The sequence below is a fragment of the Pecten maximus genome, chromosome 2, assembly GCF_902652985.1.
Source record: "Pecten maximus chromosome 2, xPecMax1.1, whole genome shotgun sequence".
NCBI lineage: Eukaryota > Metazoa > Mollusca > Bivalvia > Pectinida > Pectinidae > Pecten > Pecten maximus.
Genome location: NC_047016.1, coordinates 7124706 through 7143493, shown reverse-complemented (window position 1 = coordinate 7143493; position 18788 = coordinate 7124706). Strand labels below are relative to the sequence as shown.

At 34.7% G+C, this 18788-nt stretch overlaps 1 protein-coding gene across 1 annotated transcript; it reads left to right on the top strand.

The window, feature by feature from the left end:
- Positions 1–250: 250 nt before the first annotated feature.
- LOC117315425 (ras-related protein Rab-14) lies at positions 251–18129 on the top strand. The gene is made up of 9 exons (XM_033869614.1): positions 251–328; positions 2122–2242; positions 2484–2529; positions 3590–3721; positions 4238–4304; positions 9714–9801; positions 10015–10045; positions 11039–11107; positions 11803–18129. Exons 2-9 carry the CDS (start codon positions 2137–2139, stop codon positions 11906–11908), a joined length of 645 nt encoding a protein of 214 aa, XP_033725505.1. The 5' UTR covers positions 251–328; positions 2122–2136; the 3' UTR covers positions 11909–18129.
- The last annotated feature ends 659 nt before the right edge of the window (positions 18130–18788 follow it).

Genomic DNA, 18788 nt, shown 5'->3' with positions numbered 1-18788 from the left:
AGCTGATCAAATGTTGTTGCTTTTGATGCCAAAGTCAGACCATAAACTGAATGGGCTTACAGTATATCAATTGGTTGCAAAAGACACAAACAAAATTGTCATTCACTTTCCTACTCTGATATAGTTAAATCATTGCTTTATAATATAAAGCATGTGTATTTTCGTTGTTTCATGCCATTACCAAATTTCCCACATTTCCCCTGCTCACTTGATATTTTTTCACTAGAGTAGTCCCCCCTATCGATTACACATAAGATGGCGCTGTGATCGACGTCATTATCCGCCATCTTGTTGCTGATTCAGAACATAATCGCTGATACGATTCAAAGTAGGTATTTAATCGCGATACTCTTGTGTCTATAGATTCAGTTTTGCACTTATTTTGTAACATGGAATCATGCAACTGTACTCAATACAAGCAGATTGTGATTATAATCACGATAGCTAAAGTAGATGTCCTTCAAAGCGATCGAGACAGATCATCACCTGACTTCCCAGGCACTTCCCCATTTTGTGTTTGTTGACATTTTTTGTTAACAGCTATGCGTTGAAACATGTTAATACTGTAACCAGCGTCTGTAAATTTAATTACTTAAAGTGTGTTATGTGTTGATAGAAAATGTGAGATCACATTTTATTTGAGATTTCCTCCATGATTATTAGACCTACAGTACAGTAGTTTGTGGATCAACCCCTCTGTCAATGTCTGTATTACAGTAGAGACTGATGAATTAGAATGGGTCTCTCAAATTAAGTAGCGACTCTTTCAGTAATTAATAGGTACAATAATGCCCATTTCACAGCCATCATTCGCATTATATATACGTATTGGTTGGCTACGGGAACTTTAGCATATCGCGATGGTTGTGAATCTACTAAACTTACGGGATGGTTGTTAACAGTAATTCCCACGTCTTGTTTCTGTTGCAATTGACACAAAGTAAAATTGGAATGGAATGATCATACGCACTTAACACTTCAATCCACAAATATCACATGATAAAGTTAGCCACAATATTAGACATGTGAATCAATATAATGTCATTTCCTTTACTTTACTAGGAAATTTGTAATAGTACTAGTTATAATATTATACCCAATTGTAAGCTTTCAGATAGTTGTGATGTGTCAATGAAATAAGTAATATTACCCTGAAAATTTCTGTAGACACAGCATGTAAGACATATTTGTTGGTAAAAAGTATACAGGGCATCCAGTAGACCCTTGAGAGTATGTTTCTGACTCTTGGGTTTGAAGGGACATGTCTATTTGACATATGTTTTGACCCTTCAGATTTCTGAGAAAAGGTTATTAGACTTCTGAAATTGCTAAAAGTCCAGGGTCAACTGGATGCCTGTATGCTAGTGGCCTTTTACTCAAATAGGCCTAGTGTAAAAGAAACATATTGTTGTGGCTTGTACGTAATGTTAAATATGCATGGTCTCACACTCTGACTGTCTCTTATATAATTAGCTGATGGAGCCTATAGCTGCTTCTTTTGCACAGTGAGATTTCGGTTTGATTCCTAGACAGAAGCACTTGACACGAATATGTTTTTACCTATTCGGTTACATTGGCTGTCAACTATATTACACATTGGTGGTATTGAGATTTGGAAAATCTGAAGAAAACAGTACTAGTGTGCTTCTTTGTCTCAGTTGGTAAGGCTGTCAATTTTCAAACCAGAGACAAAGGTTTGATTAATCCTGGAGGGACACTTTAGCAGCAATATATTCTCCCCTTCTCTTTTACACTATAAGCTAGAACAGGTTTGATATTGACCTAGGCTTCAAGAGACTTAGAGGATTTTTGGAGCTAAAAACCTAGATTAGGTTGTGGCTGTACATGTCTTTAGGTTTAAAAACTTTGCGATGAAGGATACGGTAGACATGTATGCCTGGCTTTACTTGTTCCATTTAGGCCATATAGTTGTACGGCTTGGTGGCAGTTGAGATTTTACGTCATCATTGGATCTAGTCCATTTTCACAACATAGTGGATTCTGCTTTTGTATTATTTGGATTAACAAAATATCCAGCCAAATATAGGTTTTATATTTGGCTTGTATCGCTAAGGCTTGTTATATTATACAATTAAAAAAAAATTACTTATTTATCCACAGGAAAATTTTACAGTGATGGCGGCGGGCCCTTACAACTACTCCTATATATTTAAATATATCATTATAGGAGACATGGGTGTAGGAAAATCATGTCTCTTACACCAGTTTACAGAAAAAAAATGTAAGTTTATACATTTATTTCCAGTATTATAATCAATGTTTATATCAACACTAGTAAGTTCAAATGTACTGAAGTACTGGCTAGCGCTTCTAAGGATGTTAATCCATTCTATCTGATATATTTCTATATAAAGCAAATGAAATATGTAAAGATGTTTTAATATCTGCACATCTTATTTTACTGCTGACAATGAAATTTTTTCCAATAGATTTAGAATTATAATGTTTTCACTTTTTTTCAGTTATGGCGGATTGTCCACATACAATAGGTGTTGAGTTTGGCACCAGGTAAGTAGCTGTGAATAACACTAACTTATAACTCAAACTCAGAATTATACTGAAGAGAGCATTATATTTCAATATAAATTTATTTTAATTTGTTCGACAAAATACACATTAAGCTTGCCAGTTAAGATTTGCATTTGACCTGATACGGTTCCCAAGTTATCTGTGTTGGTGACCTATCTCAGAACATTTAAAATCTGGTGACTTATAATTATATTGACCAAGGATTAAATATTAATGTATTTGAGTTATTAATTCAGTGCAGCCAGATGCTGGTACCTAAATGACAAATGATGCCTATCTTACAAGCTGGGATATCTGGAAAATCATGCCTGTTTTGTTTGAACATGATGTGTTTACTTTGTATTACAATAATTTAACAGTGCAGTGTAATAGCTATAGTGTTTCCCAAAGGGCAAGAATGCATTGTGAAAAAAGGAGAAAGGGGCACTTTTTGTCGTGGGCAAAAAAAATGTGGCAGCACCACATAAACATTTTGCTCATGATGTCACAAAAGGAGCAATTAACCCATGCATCACTCAACTTGCGAGATGTTCATGGTGTACTCTGTACACACAATGGATATTCAAAATCTTACTAAAAGTCATTATGAAAATAATAAAATGTATATTTTTATGCCTCTATTACATAGTGCCAGGTTGAAGGTATCAAATGTTGCTCTTCATTCATTTGCCACAAAATTGTTCAATAAGTTTTAAGATGCATTCACAATGAGAGTTATAAAAGATGCTGATATTTTACAGCATCAGTGTCAGCATTTGGACGTAATACTGATTTTGGCATATTTTTACTATTTGATTTGGCATATTTTAACTGTATGACTTGCTGGATAATTTTGCAACAAATAGAAATTTTTCATGAGTGTATATCTGGTGTATGAATTCATATTGCATTGATATATTGAAGAAAATGAGAAATCCGACAAAGTTTGCTTACTTGCATATATATCATCAATTAATGGCAAATCAATAAAATCATCTTGATACAAAGTTTTGATCATTTAAAAACAATCGTGACGTCACCTTTGAAATGTTAATTCCAGAATTATAGAGGTATCGGGTCAAAAGATTAAGCTACAGATATGGGACACAGCTGGCCAGGAACGGTTCCGGGCAGTAACCAGGAGTTACTACAGAGGAGCTGCAGGGGCTCTCATGGTCTATGATATTACAAGGTGGGTAATTCCGAATGATAAGATAGACAGTCATTTAAAGGACTCAGATATTTTAATCTTGGACTCGTTGTGTGCTTTCTCTGGGACATAGATTTCAAGTACTCATAATCTCTTAAAGAATTGGAGCTAATGAAAAATTATGGTGTTCTAGACTCGCCTAACTAATCCTGCAAAGATTATTGCAACTGCACAGCATCTTAGGGAATTGAATGTTGTATATCCATCCTTCAAATAACTTGCTTAGAAGAAATTTACTCATCTAATGCAGAGGTTTAGAATGTAAGAATTTCTGCAGGATACAGTTATTTATTCAGTTTGGTTTTAGAAGATATAAATAGAAGCTCAAACATGAATAAATATCATAAAAATCTACAGCAGTCTAGTAAGCTTGTTTTCAGTCGATCATAATTACACTTTGTGGTGAGTACTAGTCCTATCAGTATGTCATAATGAAGAATTGGGGGAATTATTGTGTGAGCTGCTGTTTTTCCTTAACCATATTTTTATTTATTACAGGAGGAGTACATATAATCATCTTAGCAGCTGGTTAACAGATGCACGGAACCTCACAAACCCTAATACAGTAGGTATCAGTGCAGTTAAAGGAATAGGTATTACTGCAGGCCCTGGACTAGGTATTACTGCAGCTCCATGTATATGTATTAAGGCAGATCCAGGCATAAGTATATTACTGTAGATTCAGGTATAGTTGTCACCACAGCTCCAGACTTACATATTACTATAGATACAGGTATAGTTGTCACCACAGCTCCAGACTTACATATTACTGTGGATACAGGTATAGTTGTCACCACAGCTCCAGACTTACATATTACTGTAGATACAGGTATAGTTGTCACCACATCTCCAGACTTACATATTACTGTAGATACAGGTATAGTTGTCACCACAGCTCCAGACTTACATATTACTGTTGATACAGGTATAGTTGTCACCACATCTCCAGACTTACATATTACTGTAGATACAGGTATAGTTGTCACCACAGCTCCAGACTTACATATTACTGTTGATACAGGTATAGTTAACGTTGTCACCACAGCTCCAGACTTACATATTACTGTAGATACAGGTATAGTTGTCACCACAGCTCCAGACTTACATATTACTGTAGATACAGGTATAGTTGTCACCACAGCTCCAGACTTACGTATTACTGTACAGTAGATACAGGTATAGTTGTCACCACAGCTCTACACTTACGTATTACTGTTTGTCACCACAGCTCTACACTTACGTATTACTGTAGATTCAGGTTTAGTTGTCACCACAGCTCCAGACTTACATATTACTGTAGATACAGGTATAGTTGTCACCACAGCTCCAGACTTATGTATTACTGTAGATACAGGTATAGTTGTCACCACAGCTCCAGACTTACATATTACTGTAGATACAGGTATAGTTGTCACCACAGCTCCAGACTTACGTATTACTGTAGATACAGGTATAGTTGTCACCACAGCTCCCGACTTACATATTACTGTAGATACAGGTATAGTTGTCACCACAGCTCCAGACTTACATATTACTGTAGATACAGGTATAGTTGTCACCACAGCTCCAGACTTACATATTACTGTGGATACAGGTATAGTTGTCACCACAGCTCCAGACTTACATATTACTGTAGATACAGGTATAGTTGTCACCACAGCTCCAGACTTACATATTACTGTAGATACAGGTATAGTTGTCACCACAGCTCCAGACTTACATATTACTGTGGATACAGGTATAGTTGTCACCACAACTCCAGACTTACATATTACTGTAGATACAGGTATAGTTGTCACCACAGCTCCAGGCTTACATATTACTGTAGATACAGGTATAGTTGTCACCACAGCTCCAGATTTACATATTACTGTGGATACAGGTATAGTTGTCACCACAGCTCCAGATTTACATATTACTGTAGATTCAGGTATAGTTGTCACCACAGCTCCAGACTTACATATTACTGTAGATACAGGTATAGTTGTCACCACAGCTCCAGACTTACATATTACTGTAGATACAGGTATAGTTGTCACCACAGCTCCAGACTTATATATTACTGTAGATACAGGTATAGTTGTCACCACAGCTCCAGACTTACATATTACTGTGGATACAGGTATAGTCGTCACCACAGCTCCAGACTTACATATTACTGTAGATACAGGTATAGTTGTCACCACAGCTCCAGACTTACATATTACTGTAGATACAGGTATAGTTGTCACCACAGCTCCAGACTTACATATTATTGTAGATTCAGCTATATATGCAGTATGTGTTCCTTGATTACGATAATTGATATTTTATAATTAATTTGATAATTAAAATTGTGTACAAATTTCAATATACTCTTGATTATCATCAGACAACTCTGAAAAGGATAGCAGGATGACACATTTCAAAACATAATTCATATGCAACACATTGATCATATTATAGCCTTTTGAGGCATGGACTGGGAAGTGTTTGCTCTCTAACTATAAGGTACTTTTTTGCCCTATTTAAAACTCACCCTGAGCACAGGTAAGGTATGTTATGTTTGTATCATTCTTAAAGCTGACAGTGCAAGTTAAAAAGGTTCCATTTGATCATGAGATTGAAAAAAATATACACAGTTTCAGTATTCAGAAATTGTTTCCGAGATATCCCCTTATGATTACAGTATGTTATGGTCATCGTATCTAAGGAACTGCCAACAGTTTAGGTAGTACTCTGCTTGGAGACACGTACATGGATAAAAAGAATTAAAGTGCCATTGAAATGAAGATAATGTACATTGATTTTTAGGTCATCTGGCCCGAAGGGTTAGTGTGCAACATCATTAGGGAGGGTAATCATATTTTTAGGTCATCTGACCCGAAGGGTCAGGATGACCTATAGTCATCATGCTTCGTCCGTCGTCGTGCGCCGTGCGTAAACTTTTCACATTTCAATCTTCTTCTCAAGTTCCACCAGTGGGATTAAGCTGAAACCTGCCTGAAATGATCCTGAGATGGTCCTGACCAAGTGTTGTTATTTTTCGGGTCAGTCCAAAATCCAAGATGGCCGCCATAGCCGCCATTTTGAAAACACATTTTAAACTTCTTCTCAAGTTCCACCAGTGCTGTTGGGCTGAAACTTGCCAGAAATGATCCTGAGATGATCCCGACCAAGTGTTGTTATTTATTAGATTGGTCTGAAATCCAAGATGGCCGCCATAGCCGCCATCTTGAAAAACACATTTTAAACTTCTTCTCAAGTTCCACCAGTGCTGTTGGGCTGAAACTTGCCTGAAATGATCATGAGATGATCCCGACCAAGTGTTGTTATTTTTCGGGTCGGTCCGAAATCCAAGATGGCCGCCATAGCCGCCATCTTGAAAAACACATTTTAAACTTCTTCTAAAGTTCCACCAGTGCTATTGAGCTGAAACTTGCCTGAAATGATCCTGATACAATCGCGACCAAGTGTTGTTATTTTTCGGGTCGGTCCGAAATCCAAGATGGCCGCCATAGCCGCCATCTTGAAAAACAAATTGTAAACTTCTTCTCAAGTTTCACCAGTGCTATTGAGCTGAAACTTGCCTGAAATGATCCTGATATGATCCCGACTAAGTGTAGTTATTTTTGGGGTCGGTCCGTAATCCAAGATGGCCGCCATAGCCGCCATCTTGAAAAACACATTTTAAACTTCTTCTCAAGTTCCACCAGTGCTATTGAGCTGAAATTTGCCTGAAATGATCCTGATATGATCCCGACCAAGTGTTGTTACTTTTCGGATCGGTCCGAAATCCAAGATGGCCGCCATAGCCGCCATCTTGAAAAACACATTTAAAACTTCTCAAGTTTCACCAGTGCTATTGAGCTGAAACTTGCCTGAAATGATCCTGATATGATCCCGACCAAGTGTAGTTATTTTTGGGGTCGGTCCGTAATCCAAGATGGCGGCCATAGCCGCCATTTTGAAAAACACATTTTAAACTTCTTCTCAAGTTCCACCAGTGCTATTGAGCTGAAACTTGCCTGAAACGATCCTGATATAATCCCGACCAAGTGTTGTTATTTTCCTGGTCGGTCCGAAATCCAAGATGGCCGCCATAGCCGCCATCTTGAAAAATACATTTAAAAATTCTCAAGTTCCACCGGTGGGATTCAGCTCTAACTTACCAGAAATTATCCTTAGATGGTCCAGACCAAGTGTTGTTATTTATTGGGTCGGTCCGAAATCCAAGATGGCCACCATAACCACCATCTTCAAAAACACATCTTAAACTTCTTCTCAAGTTCCACCAGTGCTGTTGGGCTGAAACTTGCCTGTGATGATCCCGACCAAGTGTTGTTATTTTTTAGATTGGTCTGAAATCCAAGATGGCCGCCATATCCGCCATCTTAAAAAACACATTTTAAACTTCTTCTCCAGTTCCACTGGTGCCATTGAGCTGGAAATTGGTGAGGATGTTAAGAAAGGAGGGCCAACAAGCCTCGTAAAAAGTTTGACATAGCAGCAATGGCGGCCATTTTGTAACATGATTGCGCAATCATGGTTTTCCTGAACAACACCTATTTCAAACTTCTTCTCAAATTCCACCGGTGGGATTCAGCTCTAACTTACCAGAAATTATCCTTAGATGGTCCAGACCAAGTGTTGTTATTAATTGGGTCGGTCAGAAATCCAAGATGGCCACCATGGCTAACAGTGCCACTATATACTTGCTACAGAGAATGCATACTACAATAATATAAGGGTTTTAATTTAGAGTCAGATGACCGTTTAGGCCCCTGGGCCTCTTGTATATAAATGAGGCTTGTCTGACCTCCTGGGGACGGGGCCTAAAAAGGGGACTTTGCTGAAAGTTTGCTTTAACACTCTAATCCTCCTTAACACTTGGGTGGATTACAACTGAATTTGGTGTGAAACATTTTTGGTGGAGGTTAGTCATACTCTATATGAATGAGGCTAGTGTGAACCCTGGGGCCAGAGGGGCAAGGCCTCAAAAGGAGAACTTTGGAGAAATTTTGCTTTAAAACTCTTCCCCTCCTTACCCTTGGTTGGATTTCAACCAAATTTAAAGTGAAACATCATTGAGGGAGGGCAATCATATTATATATATATATAATATTAAATGAGGCTGGTTTGACTCCTGGGGCCCCGAGTAGTGGGGGTCCCAAAGCTGTAATAGCAGACGTAAAACCTGTTTAAAAAAAACTGGCTTTAAATTTCAAAACACATAAAGGATCTATATAAGATTGCCTATTTGACAAGCAGTAAAGGATCTATATAAGATTGCCTATTTGACAAGCAGTAAAGTTATATCATTTCATCCGTTCATGGCCGTTAAGGTCATCGACTCTTATATTTAATTATTGTGCAAACCCCACGAGAAATTACATTCAAATACAAAAAAAAATATTCCAAATAAAATCAGAAAAAGGCCTCAAAGAAAATTTCACAAATCAGATCCAAGAAATGGCACAAAGTAGCCTTTGTACAATATAATGCCTGCTTAATAGTTATGAATTTAAGATTATTGATAACTATGGGAAATTGTGCAAACAACCATCTGTTATAAAAATGTTAATTCTTTGGTTATAGATATGACTCAACCAGGCAGAGTCATTGTTTTACTCAAAATGATTTTTTAGGCTATTAGCCCATTTCCTCTTGTTAATCAAATGGTACTACTCGTAGCAAAAAAAAATCTCTGCATGTCCCTTTGTATGAGCTAACTTCAGAGTCATGTGGTGACACTTGAAGGGTACGCAACTTATTCGCACCTGGGTGTATTAAAAATTATGTGTAATAACAATAATTTTCCAACAAGTCTTGTAGTTCAAGACCTTAATTTGGTTTGCTGATTGCAAAAGTGACTCTTGCAAAACTTTTTGTTAATAGTTTCCTTAATACAGTCAACTTTTATTTTAATTACATGTACCTAACCAATTAGATTTGTGTTGTTGGTTAATTTCAATTTTCTTACCTCTTTTTTCAGGTAATATTTTTGATTGGAAACAAGTCTGATTTAGAAGCACAGCGTGATGTAACGTATGAAGAGGCTAAGCAGTTTGCAGATGAAAATGGTAACATACAACAGACAATCAAGAGAAAATAAAGTAGAAAAAAAACTTGCATAGAACCATATAAGATCAGCCTGATTGACTTAAGAAATAACATGTCACTATATGGTTAAAGTTAAATGACAATAATGGTTTTCCAGGTGTGAATGTTAATTGATGATATATTATGAAGTGAAAGTAATACTGATTTAAAAATCCTTATTTCACAACCTCCAGGTTTGATGTTTTTGGAGTGCAGTGCCAAAACGTGAGTATGCAATACCTTAAATTGAAATACTTAGTAAGATTTTGCCCCTAGATGTCCACTCCTGTTTTCACTTACTTTTTCGGAGAGACTTGTGTCCTGCTTGAATGTGAAAATACTTTCCTGTTATAGCCCAGAATAGAAACAAAGGGATGCAACATAACACCACTATGTAACATTGGTGAACGTGTGTGTACACTGGTTCACAGCCAGTATACAGTACCTGTACTATGAGCTATATTGAATCTCAACACTGGCTTTTCCATGAAGATCAAATGTTTAATTTAGTGTTTTACAGGAAGTTTGATTTCTTTATATATGGGAGCCTTCTTTGCATGTTATCTCATCGACCTGACAGTTTAGATCAATCAGGGATTTACATCTAAATTGATATGATTTCTGATTTTTTAGAAACCAGCATTACATGAAATTTAATTAGGAATGTAGACAATCATAATCACAATCATAATTCAATTTAATGATGAAAATATAAAAAAAATTTGCTTTGGAGGTAACCACCCTCCAGTTTTTTATCCATCATTTGTTATTTGCCATCTTTAACGTTCCCCACCATGTTGCTACATGTTATCTTTGGTAAGCTGTGTAAACAACACTTACAATTTGCTGCTTATCTGAATATCCTTCGTGACCTTTAGCAGATTCTATAGTTAAAATTTAGCTGTTCAGAGCCATATAGCAGTAGAAAGAGAGAAAGTCAGCCTTTAATGTCAGTTTAATCAGGATAGTACCAAAAAGGCACATGTTGCACTGTACTTGGGGGTTTAACATGTGTCCCTAAACAGTGGAACTTTACCATCATATCTCCTCCTGTAGACAATAATAATGTTAAGTTTGAACAGGATCAATTACAGTAATTTTGATTTCAAAGACAGAAAGTTAACCATAAAAATGTGTGATAAAAATACACATTTTGTAAGGCATACCATATTTTCAGTATCTACAGTGACACATGCTTTCTAATGTTGATTTTTTCAGTGGTGATAATGTAGAAGATGCTTTCTTAGATACAGCAAAGAAAATCTATCAAAATATACAAGATGGAAGGTGAGTATCTGATGAACAAGGGTTTACTGGTGACAGTGCTTGATGTTCCACCTTGTTTCCTTTTAACCCCTCACAACTTCATATTTAACCGATTTCAATCAGACTTCATACATTAGTTTGTGTTTCAAGCTGCTAAAATCGAAGATAAGGTCGCTATCAATATTCATAGAATATCTATGACTTTCTAGCAACTTCATTTTTTGAAAGATTTTGATCATGCTTCATATACAATGGTCAAGTATGACAATGGTTTGAATGATTTGGCATCAGATCTTATTAATTGTAGGATAATTCAGAGGGTACCTGTGAGGGGAGTTGTATCCCTTGTGGTGCCTTTTACTATTTAAACAATGGGTTTGTTAAAGGCCTTAAAATGTTATGTTGTTCTTTCACAATTGATATGATATGATATGATAAATAAGGAATGCAGGAAATATGCCTCTATATCCATATCTCAATTATTGAATTAAAATGTTGGTGTCTCTTCCAGGTATTTGTGTTATAACCCGCCAAATGGTTGTATTTTAGTCCTTCCAGTGGTTATCAAGGTTGATTTCAAAGTCTTTTACCATTGGATATTGTGTGCTAGGTCTTAATAAAACAAGAGGAAAAGTTACTGAGAGGCAATATTTATGTTAACTGGGGGAAAAAAATTCAATAAGACATTTCAAATCACATTATTTTGACTTTTCCAGTTTGGACCTCAATGCAGCGGAGTCGGGGGTACAGCACAAACCAGCAACACCAAGGAATGCGATAAATAACGACCAAGCACCCAACAAGGAGGGCTGCGCCTGTTAGTAGCATGGATGCTGTGTGACGTATGATGAGAGCTGTACACACTGTACAAGTCTATAATTACAAACTATCCATTCCATGGACACATGCAGGAAGGAGAGTGAAAAGAAGGGAGATTACTCTTTCACACACGAGTATTTTTGGGTCATTTTCCATCGTTGTTATTTATTAATTTAAATTGAGATTGAGTTACCTAGTGGGAAAAAGTAAAACATGATTGTATGCATTTGTTCAATACAGTAACTTTAGTAAAACATCTTGTTGAAGATTAAGTATTAATGTCAAAATTCAGTCCAAAAGCTGATAAAATATCTCATCAAACTTTGTCAAAATTGAACAGAATGAATGAGTGTCATTGTTCTTAAGTGTTACTTCGGTGATACCTTTTACTTTTTCAGTCTTAACATAAAATCTGGTTTTTATTCATTGGATAAAAAAGCATTTTATGGCCCCAAAGAACAACGAGGATTGAGCTGCCTGAAAAGGCACGTGGATGTGAAATAGGATGCTGTGTTTATTAGTCAGCATGACTTGTGTATTTGGCAGTGGTGGACATACGTGTGATGAGACTGAAAGATGAGCTTTGTGATGTGTGAATGAAGCTGTTACATATGTGATATTTTGTCCACATGATACATGTATATCCTAAGCGATAAAACATTCTTCAAACTTTTTCTGTACTACTTATGAAACATACACATCATTTTTGCATGTGCAATTATTGAATGGCATTGTACAAAATTGTACAAAATACCTATAAAGATGAACCAAACTTTGTTCACAGTTCCCAGCCGCTGGTCTGGGATAGGCTAGTTCATTCAAGCACAACTGTTTTTCTTACTCTTAAAAAAATGTCAACTACTTGTAATTTGAAATGTGTGATGACATTCTTCAATCTTGAAAATGGTCATATGACCTTTGTAATATTTATTGTCTTTTCACAACCGTTTATAATAAAAGTACTTATATTCCTTGTCCATCAGAATGCATCCATTAGATTGGTTGCTGATAATCACTCAACTTTGTTGCTGGGCTTTGTCAATGAACTTGTAAAATTCATGTCTATCAACATTTTATTGATAGACATTATGGTATACACATAGAGGAATGTGGTGTTAGATATGCTGCACCCAAGATTCTCATTTAGGATCATGCACTGTTTACAAGGCTGTTGTTGGCCATTTATAAATGAGCGTTTCCATAAGCACACACTTAGCCACCCTGTTGTAATACAAAACCAATTTTAGAATGTAAATCAAAGTTACAGTTGATCATATTGTGTAAGGTTACAGTTGCCTGCCAAGTCATCTTATTTAAAAGCAATATATACATGAACAGTGTCATGAGTTTACTGTGCAGATTTGAAAGTTTTTCGTTAAACGAATTGTTGACAGGTTAATGTAAAATCAGGATATGTGTACATCTTCTATTGGAATAGCCATCCATGTTAATTGTGACATCAGTGGTACGGCTGACAGTTTTGATTGGTGAATTCTAATACATGTATAACCATAGAAGTTTACAACACAACACTTTTGTGTTGTTTTAACTTACCTCATGCAATACATGTTTATTGGCCTTTGGCTAAACAGTACTACACAAGTAATTTAAAATTTGCAGTTTACAGCACTAAATATTTGATGAGCCTTTTAAAATCAACAAATTTGTATAATTTCTATAATGACTTTTCAATACTCATCATGTGGGAGGAGGCCATTTTCCAGAGGTGACATTTTTAATTCATGTTAAAAGTGATAGTTTATAGTTTAAGAACACACCACCATTTTTGTAAAATTAATGTGCATGTGTGTCCACCTTCTTCGATTACCTGTGAAATAATTTTGACCTGTATATAACTTATCAACATTTCACCTGTACTGATCAGGCCCACAGCTGTGTTGTCGGCTAAACTAAATATCATTCTAAACAGCTATAGATTCCTTTATTTTTGGGGTTATCTGTCTGTAAATTAAATAATGCTACTAACAGTGAAATTTTAATGAAGAAACATACTTTTATAAAAGAGGTATACATTATGTCTTAACTGGTGAAAGATGGAATATGGACAGAAACCAAAATATTTCATGGAGATTATTTATACAAAATAAAATCTTATTAAAATAGTTTTGTGTATACACGTGAAATGTGTGTGATGCTTTGTTATTGTGATTTAACTTGGTGTATATAGTCTTAACAACTGTTAGTTACTAAAAGTGATTAATAATGTTGTGTACAGAGGACACTACAAATTGATTGTATCAATCGACTGTGATGGTTGATTTCACTGTTTACCTAGTCTTTTTCAATTTTAGATAAGAGAAGCAATGTAAAGATGTAATTTCACACATTTTATCTTGCACTAAAAATTGATGAAAATTTTCTGACATAAAAACAGGACTTATCTATAATATTTTTAAATCCCTGTACAAGACTTCATCCTTGCGTAGCAAGTCTTCATTTACATTAATTTGTATAGTTGTTGTTTTAGTTGTGATGTAGATATATAGGGTAATTTATCTTTACTAGATGGATGGATTTGGTAAATTGAAATTCTCTTTAGCAAAAATATAGGGTTTCATTAATCAGAAAGTGATCACAGATAAACTAACAATGATTGACATCATTATTTATATTAGAGTTGTTTTTACTGTAGCACCCAGTACTTGTCTCAAGTTAAGTTCCATTTTCATGGACCAAGATCCACTTACCTACCTGGTAGTCATAAATATTGGAGGCACAGTGACACCTGGATCAATTTTTATCTCACCTGTGATGAAAAGTCATGGAACATTTCCTGTTTAAAGTTTTGCATTTTAGATCTGTTGCTCAAAATGTTGGTCAACTTCAACCAAATCACTCCATTTGAAGAAAAAAAAACAACACTTTTATAAATGCAGGATTCATGTGAATTAAAGCTTTGAATTAAACAAAATTATTTAGATATTGAAGCTGTGAAACAAAAGAACCAACCTTTATAGATACATAGTGTTACAGTTTTTTGTACATTTGATCTTTTGTCAGTTTGATTCTTCTGTATTTTAGTTCAAGGTTCCACTGGAATTATGTACACATGTAAAAAAACATAGAATAAAAACCTTTGGTAATTAAACACAAAATATATGTTCTCAAGAAGAAAGAGGCTTGATCATATTAGTTTTATACCATGATAGTATCTTTAACTTATGTTTGCAATTTCACTACCTAATTAAATAATGCAGAAAGCTGTAATATTATCTATTTAAAAACAAACAAACGATACCTTAAATTAGCTGTTCTTTATTTCCAGTAATAGCAGCACTATTAACTAAAATAGAACAACATATGCAATATTTAAATCAGGAACAAAATATTACTGGTAAAATAACAGAATAAAAGGCAAATCATTTCTGATTATGAACATTATTTCACTGGAATTATCTGTCTTTACTATTATATAAAACATCTGCAGTAGTCACACATAACTGCTTGTGGTAATGCATCAGGTTAGAAAGAATTCAGGTCGGTTTTGGCATGACCAAAATTTCCTGTCGAATTCATGTCACTTTCTTGACATGAATTTGACATGAAATTTTTATCATGAAAAGTTATACTTTGTGGCATGAAAAAACCTTGCTGAAGACGCATTTCTTTTCACTTCAGTTTTTTGTTGAAAATTTGGCACAGGTAAACTTGATTTTCTCATCAATTTTTTAGATAAAGGAAGATGAGCTAAAAACTGAAAAGTTTGTAAATATATAAATATATATACAATGTGTATTGTGTTAATGAAGAAATGTCTTGTTTTTGTGTGAAAGTATCTCGTGCAAATTATATATTACCCTATATATATATATATATATATCTTTGTAATGCATTATTTATATGATTATACAAATTATGTTTCATGCTATTGATAATAAAAAGAAAATCAACTTCTTTTGTTGATTTTTTAAAATGATTATTTTTTTTGTAGTGTACTGCCTCATAATTGTTAAATTTTCATTTCATGTACACAAATACTGTAAATGTCTTGAAATTAAAGTAATATCTTCTTCGATGCATCAGTACATTTCACACAGATGAGTTCACACACAATATCATGGATAGTATCAGTCATTGAAACCCTGTGTTGACAAAAGGTACACCTGCAGTTCTTAATACATTAATGTATTACCAAATTGAAATACTTTTAGGTTTAGATGCTCATCAACCCATATATGAGTACAGAATGGAATTATTGTTAGTGTATCAGTCAACATGAATATCTCAAAATTGAACTGCTTTCAGTTGGCATTGATATACATATGAATGAAATTGGGGAAAGGCAAATGCATTCAATCATATGGAATTGGGAATGCCAAATGACAGCAGTTCTTTATATGTCAAACTTTTTTTTAAGTGTTCAAAATGTTTTATTCTCGTGAATTATTGCATTAATTTATCAAATTCACCATTGAGTACAAACAAGAGATATGAGTTGTCATCCAAATTGGTATGGTTATATAGTAACATTATCATACAGTGGTAAATGTAATGTTTTACTAGAAGTTTTAAATGTAACCATCCTTGAGGTTGTTCTCCGACAGATTGTTATCCAAAAAGGTGTCCCTTGTCTTAAGTTGATGAATCCCAATGTTGTGTCATGAAAAAAAAATAACTGTAAGCAATTCAAAGAGCATAATATTACTAGACTTGAGAAGATTAAGTACTTGTCATTATCTTAACATTTTCTCAAATCATTCTGGTATTTAAGTTTAATTGAAATTTTGATTTATTTTAGTTGTCTCCCTTAAGGCATTTAGATCTGCTTCAAATCAAATCTGCATCAAAATCAGAAGCCTTGGAAACTATGACACATAGAACAAATGTAATTGGTACCTACCAGAACTCCATTTTTTTCTGCAGTGAAGTGAATTTAAAACATTGTACAGTAGTTAATAAGTTTTTTTTATTAATGCTTGAAGTAAACTCTACTTTGTTGATGTGTGATGTCCATTATGAATGAGAATGAACTGTTTGACTGATGACTTGTTGGGTGTATGTGTCCAGATATTCCAGATATAGCCACTAACATTTTCATTTTATACTGCACATCTTTACCACATGTTTTGATGTGATGTATGTCACGATTAATTGATGAAAATGTTGTGATAATTATATGTAAAGATCTGTTTCATCCATACACTTTGTAATGGGATTAAGTAAAGTCATTTTCAAAACTAAAACATAGAATACAATAGTAGATAGACATCTTGTTGATATGTATAATTCATATCAAGTTACCAATGTCCTTTCTGCTATTGATGAACAGTTCTCACTTTTCATCAGTCCCCTTGGTAGTCATTTCAGGGAGTGGAGTTCCAGTTTTCCAACAGGTTTTCTTTCTGGCCGAGTCCAGAAGCATGAAAGGAATAGTATAAAAAAAACACCATGTAAGTGGTTGATGGAGTAATTACATTTTGTTGTAGTTTCCTCAAAATGGTGTGTTTTAATGCTAAATGACCAAAATAGAAAATTTAGAGCGGGAGGAAACATACTCATCTCATAACTAGGTGTTTCTTGTGATGTAACTTATGTAGAAATGGATATCACCAAGTAGAAAAGTTTTTATTAAATGTAGGTAAAATAATCCAAGTTGAAAATCCTATGTAATATTAAGGATGATTAATTAAAGAGAACATACCAGGGTATAGATTATAGATATGCTGAAAGGTAAATATTCCCTTGACATGGCTAGTGAAATGAAAATATATGCTCATTTTGTTTGTTGTGAATTGTATACATGTTTTTTCATGACTGTAAAATTGATAGCTCTTACATTGGGAAATTGTGAGACGTTTGACCAAATTGGGAAAATAAATTATTTGCAAGTATGCTGTGATTTAGGCATAATGACATCGCATATTATTAACTTTGTTTATAAATCTAGATCAGCATGATAATTGATAATATGTTTATTGACTTATATTTCACTTAAACATTAAAATGAAGAAGGATTCATTTACCAATTTTAAGATAACTTTAAAATAACAGTAGTTGAGAAAGAAACCTGCCGAGTGTGCTCTCTCGACGTGTGTATTACAAGTGTAACCTGTAAACAGCTATACTCAAATCTTTGGAAGTCTGTATTTGACAATAATCAGTATCAAATTTTAAGTGCTACATACTCTGTAAACAATCCATCACTCATTTTGAACACATTGTGATATCAGTATGTAAATAAAGTAATAAATGAGAGGAAAGGATTTTTTTCTTGCTTGTTATTGATAATTTGTTTTTTTTTTAACTGTAGTACAATATCACTGGAAATATACTGGTATGTTACCTGACAGTGTCCACTTCTGTGTGATTGATGAAAATAAGATCTACAAAAACCATGGCAATACAATTTATTATTTAACTTTCTTTGAATCTGGTGTTTTAACAGTAGCTTAAACAATATGCTTACCACGATGTGTCCTAGGTATTGGAGCACAAAGACGAGTAGGTTAATCAACCCCTCTAGTTATTGTATGAGTTAAGGTGGTACTGTCAGGCTGAATGTAAAATATCATTTTTACTGTAGTCATTTTATATAGAATAATTCTATTGTAGTTGAATCTGAAAGATCAAAACGAAATTGAAAAACTAATAAGTTTAAGCAGAATATATCAATTACAACTATATATCCCATGATGATATCTAAGAAATACAATGGAAAGAACAGCTGCGGTGGCTAAGTGGTTAACATGTCCCAACACTTTATCATTAGCTTTCCACCTCTGGGTCGCAAGTTCGAATCCCACATGGGGCAGTTGCCTAGTACTGACTATAGGTTGGTGGTTTTTCTCCGGGTATGCCGCTTTTCCTCCACCTCCAAACCTGGCACGTCCTTTAATGACCCTGGCTGTTTTAATAGGACGTT

What these genes read in the sequence shown, in the direction of transcription:
- LOC117315425 (XM_033869614.1), top strand. Translation starts at nt 2,137, where the DNA reads ATGGCGGCGGGCCCTTACAACTACTCCTATATATTTAAATATATCATT. An exon ending in GGTGTTGAGTTTGGCACCAG is followed by an intron (nt 2,530 to 3,589) that starts GTAAGTAGCTGT and finishes TGTTAATTCCAG; the next exon opens with AATTATAGAGGTATCGGGTC. An exon ending in CAAAATATACAAGATGGAAG is followed by an intron (nt 11,108 to 11,802) that starts GTGAGTATCTGA and finishes TGACTTTTCCAG; the next exon opens with TTTGGACCTCAATGCAGCGG.